Source organism: Poecilia formosa, unplaced genomic scaffold, assembly GCF_000485575.1.
Source record: "Poecilia formosa unplaced genomic scaffold, Poecilia_formosa-5.1.2 Scaffold750, whole genome shotgun sequence".
In the NCBI taxonomy this organism is placed as follows: domain Eukaryota; kingdom Metazoa; phylum Chordata; class Actinopteri; order Cyprinodontiformes; family Poeciliidae; genus Poecilia; species Poecilia formosa.
In genome coordinates, this window is record NW_006800689.1 from 203 (window position 1) to 10,529 (window position 10,327).

At 38.0% G+C, this 10,327-nt stretch overlaps 1 protein-coding gene across 1 annotated transcript; it reads left to right on the plus strand.

Annotated features, from left to right (window-relative positions):
* The first annotated feature begins 1,742 nt into the window (after window positions 1–1,742).
* On the plus strand, window positions 1,743–6,689 carry LOC103131365 (butyrophilin subfamily 1 member A1-like). The gene is made up of 3 exons (XM_007542990.2): window positions 1,743–1,935; window positions 3,386–3,739; window positions 3,842–6,689. The coding sequence occupies exons 1-3, from the start codon at window positions 1,869–1,871 to the stop codon at window positions 4,141–4,143; spliced, it is 723 nt and encodes a 240-aa protein (XP_007543052.1). The 5' UTR covers window positions 1,743–1,868; the 3' UTR covers window positions 4,144–6,689.
* Window positions 6,690–10,327: the final 3,638 nt, after the last annotated feature.

Sequence of the window (10,327 nt, forward strand, 5' to 3'; positions counted from 1 at the left end):
TAAATAAGTTATTAAATAAACATAAAATAAATAAAGTGGTTATTAATTTTTTGAAGGAAACAAGATTATTTATGAGAATTTATATTAAAGGGAGATACTCTGGTCCACACTCCAGCATAGTAGATGGCGATAATACATCTTAACATTAGATGTCACCCGCCAATAAAATCAGAAGAAGAAGAAGAAGACAGGGTGGCCTCCAGGAATGGAGTTTGACACCTGTGAAACATAAAGACAGACATTCTTTCTATCTGTAGGGGAACCGACTTAGACGCCTGTAGAGAACCGGGCTTTTAGCAGCCTGATTAAGTCAGAAGTTTTCTCTGCAGCCAAAGCATTTCTGTTTTGGGGTGAGGAATGTTTTTCCCGTTATTGTAGGACAGTACAAAAATATAAATGGAAGCAGTTTTTCTAACTTCAACATCAGACCTACGTTTTTATCCACTAACACGAAAACAAAATTTTTTTTTTGATTCTTGTTTCATAAGTGACCACTGTTTAATGTTTCTTATGGTGTTATACACTTTAAACTGCATGTTGCTGAAATGTGTCACAAATAAACTTGACTTGACCTGAAAGCAGCATTTAGATTAAAGGCTCCTCAACTCGGGAACAAACCCTCTGAAAACCTGCAATAAGCAGTATGGAGGACTGGTCCTGCCAAAATATACAAAAAAATATAGAAATGAATAAAAGATGTGGCATATCCAAAAGATACCTTTGATTATGCAGTGTGACATAAATTATGTAATAATGCCACTATTATTTAAATTTCCCATTTTTCCCAATTCTATTGTTTTCGTTTTTATTGTATACATTTTAATTATTTATTTTATCTCTTTTTTCCATGCACATAGAGCAACTTTTTTATTTACAGTCTCTTTTAATTCATACAATAATATATTTTTCTTTTTCCATTTGTCTTTTTGCAGATTACTTGTAAAATTTTAAAGCTATGCTCTTCCAGTCTGTTTGTTCTTCAGATCCTCTCTGCAGGTCCAGACCAGATTAACGTTGATGTGTCTTTCAAACATCAGGAATCAGTCATTTTATTTTACACTCTGGTTCTCAGCTCAAGAGGAGGAGAGAAGCTTCTCCATCCACCAGGTTCCACTATTTAATTCATTTTGTTTGTTTGCTGTCAGTGTGGACTGACCTGTCCAGGTGACCCCACCTCTCACCTGAAACATCAGCACCTCCTGGGGACATTTTGTAAGAAAATAGATGGATGCTGTGATCTGTAACCTCTGTGCTCTGCTTCCAGTTTTGCCTGGGATTTTCCCAATAAAGAGATTTATTTTAAAGTTTAAATACATAAAAAATTCCCCCTTCTTGCATTTTGTGTAGTGGGCAAAAAGAAAAGAATGTGAAAAAAAGAGTATAAATGGACAAAGGAGAAAATAAGAGGAGTGATGCAAAATGCAAAGAGGAAATATTAGAAGAAATAAATCAATATATGATTAAATGAGTGTAAATAAACTGTAAATAAAAAATATCTAAATAAATGGAGAATATGCACTAATAACAGAAACAGAAAGCAGCTAGTGGTGATTCTGGACTTCACTGAGCGGTGAAGCTGAACGGCTCTTATCTGAGCCAACTGTCCTGCTCAGCATTGCTCATAAACCTTCCAGTAAAGAACCAGATCAGACTGAAAGTACAGGAGGCATGTGGGTGTTTCTGTGTCTGAGAGAAGCTCAGAGCGCAGTTCTCTCCCCTCAGCCAGTGAAAAGCTTGTTGTGTCATAATGAACCCAACCCTCTGCACTGGTGCAGCCGTACATAGAGCAGAGAAACAAACCCAGAAGTTTTCAGGTGCAGGAATAACAGCAGCAGCAGCGGATCAGCCTGAGAGGAGGATCTTACACCATGAAGACCTTCATCTGTCTCTGGTTTGTTCTGCTGCTGAGTGTCGTCGATCTGACTCTCTGTGGAGGTGAGCAGTTATCATGTCTTCATCAGAGCAGCAACACTAAACCTCCTGTGAAACCAGTCAGGCTGATTTTACATGTTTTGTTCGTTGTTGATGTGGGATTAAGAAGCTCTTGACTTTAAACTGATCTGAACAAGACATTTTTGACCCATTTGGATTATTTCAACCTGTTTTTACTTGTTTTTTATTGTTATCATTGTTATCAGGGGTCGATGAAAAGGTTGATGGCTGGAACAACAGAGACATGTCTGTGTACTGAATGTAGCCGTATAATAGATTCGTGAGAGAAAAGTTTCTTTGTGTGAATCTTTTGCTTCACTGTTCTGTTATTCTGGTTTAAGCTGTTCTGCAGGACTTTGCTGAATGTTTTCACATAATTAAACACTGAATACATAATCATCAATAAAACATTTATCTGACTGACCTTAACATATTTTTGTTTCACATTATTATTGTTAGAAAACCTGAGTTTGTGTCTGCAAAGGAAACTTTACATGAATGTGTTAATAATAAATAATATCAGAATCTGAACAGATTTGCTGGCCAACATTGTGCTCACAAACACAAACTAGGATTTGACTTCAGTTTCAGGAACTCATTGCATAAAGATGTGCGTATAAAAATAATATATTGTTTCAGATAAAATAAAGCATAAAAGGAACAACATGTATATGTATTTCCAGACATTTTTTTCATTAAACAAGCCAATCAGTAGAAGGTTTTCTGTGATGGTTAAAGATGATTCTCCCAGTTCTCCTCAGGCTGTTTGCTGATCATCATGTTTAATGCAGGAACAGCCTGTGGGGTGAAACTGTCTGTCCAGTGACTCCAGACCTGATGGGTCCCTGCAGGATGATCCTGTCAGTAAATGAAGCAACAGAACAGCCTGAACAATGGTCGGTAGAAAACGACCAGCAGGGGAAGGTTCTCCTTCTTCAGCTGCAGCAGGAAGTCCAGTTTCTGCTGGACCTTCATCTGAACCGTATCAGAGAATCAGAACCAGAGAAAGGCTGGTGGATCTGGGAGGGACTGACAGCAGGTTGATGAGGAGGAGAGGCAGCTCTCCTTCATCTCACTGGGTTTAGCTCCAGGTGGTTCTGACCATCCAACACCCGTCACCTCAGGAGCTTCACAGATGGGTCCCTGACAGGCAGCCATTCATGTAGAGAGGAGGGGGGGGAACCAACCCTGGGGAGGAAGAGGCGGGGGCTGATGGATCTGTTACAGGAGGAGATGCTCCTCATCCTCACCTGCTGCCAGTCAGTGAGGAAGATGATAAAACTACCCACAACATTATTTGACCATAATTCAGTCCATAAGCAAAGAAAAGTGTAAAAATAATGTCTGTCTGTGATAAAGAGATATTTCTATCTGTCTTTGGTTGCAGCCCTTTAGGCTTTGTGCTCTGATGGAAGGATCTAAACTCTGGATGGTTTTCTGTTTGTTTTTGCAGATCCTGTAAAGGTGACAGTAATAGCTGGACAAGATGTCACTCTGACATGTAGAGCTGCTGGAAACGGCAAAGTCTCAGTTGTATGGCTGACCAGAGACAACCTGGAACCAGACAGTGTGCTGCTCTACAGGGATGAGAAGATTAATGAAGAGCAGCAAAATCCACAGTACTTGGGCCGAACCAAACTCCAAAGCCTCATCAGCACCGATGGAGAAATTAATCTGACTTTAGACAGTGTGACAGAGAAGGACAGTGGAGTGTATGAGTGTCGAGTCATGACTGAAATAAAGAGCAACACACGCAGGAAGAGAGCCGCCTCAGAAAGCACCATCATCCACCTGAGGGTTGATCCAGGTGAGAGTTTGTCTCTGGATCAGAACCAGCAGCTCCTGGTTCTGGATCTCAGATCAGATGATGATCAGTGGGATCAGACTAATTCCTGGTTCTGTTCTGCAGGTCGAGGACACATTGGACTGGTAGCTGGGCTGATGGTCGTTCTGACTGTTCTGACTGTGTTTGTCTTGAAGAAGAGGAGATCCTTTCATTCTCTTTCTCTTCATGATGAAGCTGAGAATCCTCAAAACGTAGATATCAGAAGGTCCTCCCTGTTTTCACATGATAGTAATCCAGCCATTAGGAAACCCACAACAACTTTTTATCCTGATGCCGGTCCCAAGCCCGGAGAAAATGGAGAGGGTTGTGTGAGGAAGTGTGTCCAACTGATAGAGGAGGGTAGAGTCCCCCAAAATTATACTTAATTAATAGTAGTTACTTCAACATACTGGTTACAGAAGTAAACGTCCAAGAAATTACCCAAGAATAAAAAAGTATTTTAAAAAAGTTTCTCAATTACTGAGAAACTGATCAAATGATCAATATTTAATATTAAAACTACATTATTGGATGGAGTAAAATATAAAACAAAGTGAAAAGGTTGGTATTTTAAGGACCAAACCGACAACAAACCATATAAGTAAGAAATCTGAATTACTTGATATTTATATCTAACAAATAACTAAAAACATATATATTTTTTTCTAAATCAGTTTCTTTCAATAAAAAACTTATGAAACTTTAACAGAAACTGCAGGTATGTGTCTGTGGTGAGATTTTAGTTAAAACATGTTTGTTCTTCATTCAGTGACGTCACAGCAGATGAAAAATCCAGACATTTTACTCAAATAAGAGAAGCAACACTTCATAGTAAAATGACTCAATAAAATAAAAAGTGTAGTAAAAATACCTCAAAAAGTACATTTTTCAAAAAAGTTACTGAAATAAATGTATTTACTACCCAACTCTGCTAATTATGTTACAACAATAACTGAGAGGAAAATATTTTGGAGTTTATCAGAAATTCAAATTTTCCGGTATTGTTGTTCAGTTGAACCACTTCCATACATACAGCCCTCCCCCCCCTATATACAAACATGTATATACAATTGTATAAATTTATACAGCTATTTTATGCATTTTTTACAATATTAATATAAGAGGTTTGCTGCCCTTCCTGCATAGAAACTCTGAATCACCTGGTCAAATAGGGACGTTTTGTTAATTTTTATTCTGATTTGTTCACATGATTAGAATGAAAAGATGTTTAGTTAAATGTCTCCATGTTTGTCTGTCGTCTGTTAGACGGTTTTCTGCCATTAGACTGTCAATAATGTGGTTATTGACCCACATTATTGGTGTTTCATTGGTTTCTGAAATGTGGTTGATCTGTGTGATGGATGATTGATTGAAGACTAAATTGTTTGGTTATTTGATAAATGTAATTGGTTAATTAATTGTTGAGCTGTTGGGTCTCTTCATGTTTCCTGTGCTGAGAGAAATAATAGTTAAAATGTTAATCTCTGTTTCCTTAAACAGTTTAACCATATTTCTGTCGTGGACACATATATAATGAGCCTTTTAACTGAAGCTTTTGGAGGAAACTCATGAGATCAGTGGGGTTGTTCCTAGAAGAGCTATAATTAATGTGATATATTCTTTAAATTGTTTAGCTCAGCTGTAATATTCATATATAAGTAAATATTTATTGGGTGCCATTTATTTTTTTATCTACAGACATTTATTTTTTTTTACTATTTTTGTGTGAATATTGTCTTGTTTTAAAATTTCCCTCATTTCTTAGTTAATGCTTATGAATCAATCAAGATAGAATGTAAAATGTAGCTCATTGCTTTAAATGTATGATGGTTGATGTATCAGTTTAAATAAATATACCTCACATTGTATTCAGCATTGAATAAAATTATCACACTGAGGCTCTGCAGCTGAGAGCAGCAAAGCTGCTGCAGGTTTGGTCAAGTCTAGCAGGAGAATGTGAACAATTTTAAAATTAAACAGGTTCCTGTTCAGTCATGTCATGCAGCTTGATAAGCCTGTGAAACCAGAACAGAAAGTGTAGGTTTTAAATTTAGACTTTTTGCTGATAGTTTGAGCTTTTATGGTCAGAACTTTGAACAGATAATGAAAGGCTTGATGCACCGTCTGTGGGTTGTAATCATTTGCATCTCCATGAAAAGCTTCTCTGTAATTTAATCTACAGAGGAATCATTTGACTGTTGGCTGTAAAAACCGTCTGTGACAGAAGAATCACATGAACAAATGGAGTTTTAGAAGAAATGAGACATTTCTAAATATTTATGTTGTAAATTTAAAAAGATATTTCATTTTATACTTATGGAGTCAGAAAGTTAGCTTGTAGTGTCAGTAAAATATCCCAGTAACTGATCTACTCAGCACATCTTTCATGTCATTAATGTGATTCTGCAGACATGATGAAGAACGGCACCAGAAACAACAACCATGGTTCTTATTTTACCTTTTAAGCATTTATTCTTGCAGAACATTATATGTTTAAACTGAGCTGTCCTTAAAGAGCTCATATGAATTTCATTTGATTACTATGTTCCTGCTTCACAGCTTCAGTCGGCTTATGGCCTGAACAGGGTGCAGGCGGTTGAGAAACCACTTCTCATTCGTTTCTCAGAAAAGCCGAGGCCTGTTTACCAGAACAGCCCTCAGGGTTTTTCCGAGAAACGCTCTGCCCTGTTCGTGAGAATCAAATGTCAACACAGTTAATCACCCGTAGGTCAACACGCCCTCTGGACTTTGTTCCTGCTGGTGGAAAAACCCTAGACGTTATCTAAATGCTTTAAATAAAAACCCATGACTCTGATAAAGAAAACATGTACTAAACTTCTTTAGTTTGATTTCTCTTCTATTTCTACAATAAAGATTCAGTTGATCACTTTTATTTTAAATTAAAAATAAACCTGAAAGAAAAGAACAAGGATCTTTGAACTGAAGTTGTTTTTCTTCCTCCTTCATGTGAATCATTAGCAGGTTTTCAACAGCAGATCTTTGTTTTTCACTGTTGTTCCTCATAATGTGAGGAAGAGGAGCAGATCATCAGAGGAAGGAAACATGGCTGATCTGATAGCAGTGAAGTGGTTCCTGTCAGAACTTGTTTCTGTTCTTTCACAACAGATCAGGTTTTTTATTGTCTGAACATAAACAGCTGCTGGGTGGGTTTAATGTTTGTTCGTTATTTTTGTCAGAACTTCTCCATTAGTAATAATTAGGAAGTTTTTCAAAAGAAAAACCCTGATCCTCCAACCACGAGTTCCAGTCCCTATAATATAAAATAACATAATATAACATAATCCTGGCATTAAGAAGACAGACAGGAAAAACTCTGAGTCAGAATAGTGTGGTTTGTTATGCTGTGTATTTATTTCCTATATTTTCTGTCTGAATCATTGCTGAAGACTGAAGGTTTTAATTCTGACTCAACTTTCTGTGAACCAGATATTTTACTGTCCTTCATGCCGTTCCTGCTCTGAGCAGCTGTTTAATCTGTAATCTGATCCTCAGGCTTTGAATTTCAAATGATGGCGGTAAACTGGGCGGGTCGTTACCATGGCGCCTCACCGGCTGTCTGTCTGCCAAGGACAACAAAGACCCAGTCAGACATGTTTCATCAGGTTTCATGTTTCTCTCTGTTCTCAGAGGTTATTTCAGGGTGAATCCAGAATAAACTCTGTTTTCAGTAGAATCTGATCTGAGCTGGACGAAAAGAGACACTGTTGAGTTAAAATGTTCAGAGAAACAGATCAGAGATGCTCTGCAGGAAAACAAACTGGTTTAATTATAGAAAACAAAGAAATGATTTCAGTTCATTGTCATTATCAGTCATCAGTTTCTGTTTTCACATTAAACATACCACACCTGCTATGAAAACAAACATGGGCGGACATCCATCCATCATCTCTGTTTACCTGCTGTCAGTAAAGGCTGACAGCAGCTGGTCTCCACAATATCAGACAAACCCAGTATGAGCCCAGTTAGAGGAGAGCAGCAACAATCAGAACCTTTTCTGCTTCAGAACCAGCACTTAGAGAATATTAGACTTTATAAAACACCAGCATGGATTTTGCATGTTTTTGCATTTTGCATGAATTTACATGTTGGTTTGGGTCTCTGAGCAGATCATGTTCTGCAGAACATGATGGGATGTAAAACATTGTTTTGCATGTTGGGTTCGATGAATTCACAGCAATCTGCTTCCTGACTCAGTTATTTCAGTAAAGTTTCCTCCTGCTTCCAGCTGAAGACCATGTTTGATCTGTCTACAGACAGGAAGTGGATCAGATGATCCACTTCCTGTCTGCTGACAGGAAGTGGATCAGATGATCCAGAGGTGCAAACACAGCAGCCTGGAGCTAAAATCACTGAAAACTGTAGAGATTACAGAGAAAACTACAATCACTTGCTGCCCTCATCCTCACAATGAATCTCTGACAGCTCCTGGATTCTCCAGACCTGAGCTGTTGGTCACAGAGAAAATGATCAGGTGCTAACGTTCCAAGCGAGAGGTGGGGTCACCTTGACAGGTCGCCAGTCTGTCGCAGGGCAACACACAGACACGCAACCATGCACACACCTAGGGTCAATTTGGGGAGAGGTCAATTAACCCGACAGTCATGTTTGTGGGAGGAAACCAGAGAACCTGGAGGAAACCCACCATCCACAGGGAGAACATGTGGATGGTTCTCCCACATAATAAATAAACATATTTATTATGTTTGGTCATACAATGACCAAACATAATAAATAATTAAACAATCTATTGTTTCAATAATATTTCAGTCCAGAAATGTTTTGTTGGGACTTTTAACAGGCTCTGCTGTGTTCCACCATTTTTAGGTCACTAGTCAGTTCACTACTTCCAGCTTATTGAAAAAATAACATTTATTGCCTTATCATCACTTAGCACTTACAATAATTGTTAACCTTTTGGCCCTTACAAAACTCTTATTGTTCTTTAACATTTAAAAAAGTTTGTCTTGTTAATAACTAAAAAAAGTGCCATAAGCAAAGAAGAGAGAAAAATATACAAATTATGAAGGAATCCACATTGTCATATAAAAAACAGATGACTGCAGAATCATGTGATTATAGAGGAAGGCGTGCGTTCATGGTATTTTATTTTCTGCAGTCATTCAGAAGTCATGATGATTGTTGACCAATAAAGAAATTATTCTGTCATTTAACTTCAACAACATTTTAAAAACTGACTCCTAAACTTTAACATCTCAACAGTCAGAGTGAAATACAACCATTGTTCTGTGTTCATGGAGTCAAATCTTTATTTAATCTTAGTTTTTCATTTTGTTCTTTTTAAATATAAGTATCTGTTACATATTATTTATTTATAATAATCTTTATTTATCTCTTCTAACTCTAATGGTAGAATTTCCTGACAACAGGGCAGATTTTATCAGGTGTTATCAGACACAGTTGTCCAAAGTGAGGAGCTAATAGGTCAGCAGCCACCTGTAGAAATCCTCTGTTAACCTGTTTTTGTTGTTTCTTCTGCAGATGTGACCAGAATTGAAGCTAAAACTGGAGACAGGGTCCTTCTGCCATGTGATGCTACCAGATTCAAGCCCATCAAAACTGTAGAGTGGAGCAAACCTGATGAGGATAACAAATATGTCATTTCCTGTCCAAACCAAAATTCAGATCCAGTTATCACAGAAGAGCAGTATAAAGACAGAGTGGAGCTCGTGAACAGAACAACTGGAAATGTGTCAATATATTTACATGATGTTAGAACTAATGACAGTGGAATATATGAGTGTTATGTCCAAGGAGGAAGAGGACGGACAAAGAGAGAGGTCAAACTCATCAGCACCATCCACCTGAGTGTAGCTGCTGATCCTCCTCCAGGTGAGTGTTTGTCTCTGGATCAGAACCAGCAGCTCCTGGTTCTGATCCAGATCAGATGATGATGATCTTCAGTGGGATCAGACTAATTCCTGGTTCTGTTCTGCAGGGAACCAGATGGAAACAGTCGAAGTCATGCTGCCCTGTTTGTGGCTGTCTTTGCTGCAGTTTCTGTCGTTGTTTCCATGGTGATAGCAGTTATTAGGAGGAAGAGGATCAAGACTCCGTCTCCCCCTGATGATGCAGCGAATCCTCAGTTGATCTGACTAAAAGTTGATGTTTCTGGATCATCAGCCAAAGCAGAGACAACATTGTCTTTAGTCAATAAGAACATGCAAATGTTAGCAAGAGGGACATTTTTTATTCTGTTCTCATATTTAATGGTAAATGTGACAAAAACTGTGAAGATCAGTGACTTAATGATCAGTTTCTTTGCTTATTGCATCATTAACCTGATCAGTCAGTCTGTGTGGCTGACTCCTGCACTAAACATGTGACCCCTCCGTGAATTGCCACCTTGTCGTGGTGGAGGGGCTTTAATGATTCTCATGTTCTGGGGGGTTTATAATATTAGACCTGTCCCAGACAGGAATCAGACTAAGAGCAATTCAAACACCTTAACACATGTCTTAGTGCAGCGTGGGCTTTACAGACGGTTAAATTATGTAAAATTATAATTGGAAAAATGAATAATGTATTTTC

Bases quoted from the DNA above. Each gene is read 5' to 3' on its own strand.
- LOC103131365 (XM_007542990.2), top strand. From the start codon at position 1,869: ATGAAGACCTTCATCTGTCTCTGGTTTGTTCTGCTGCTGAGTGTCGTC. The intron at 1,936-3,385 runs GTGAGCAGTTAT...TTGTTTTTGCAG, and splicing joins CGATCTGACTCTCTGTGGAG to ATCCTGTAAAGGTGACAGTA. The intron at 3,740-3,841 runs GTGAGAGTTTGT...TCTGTTCTGCAG, and splicing joins CCACCTGAGGGTTGATCCAG to GTCGAGGACACATTGGACTG.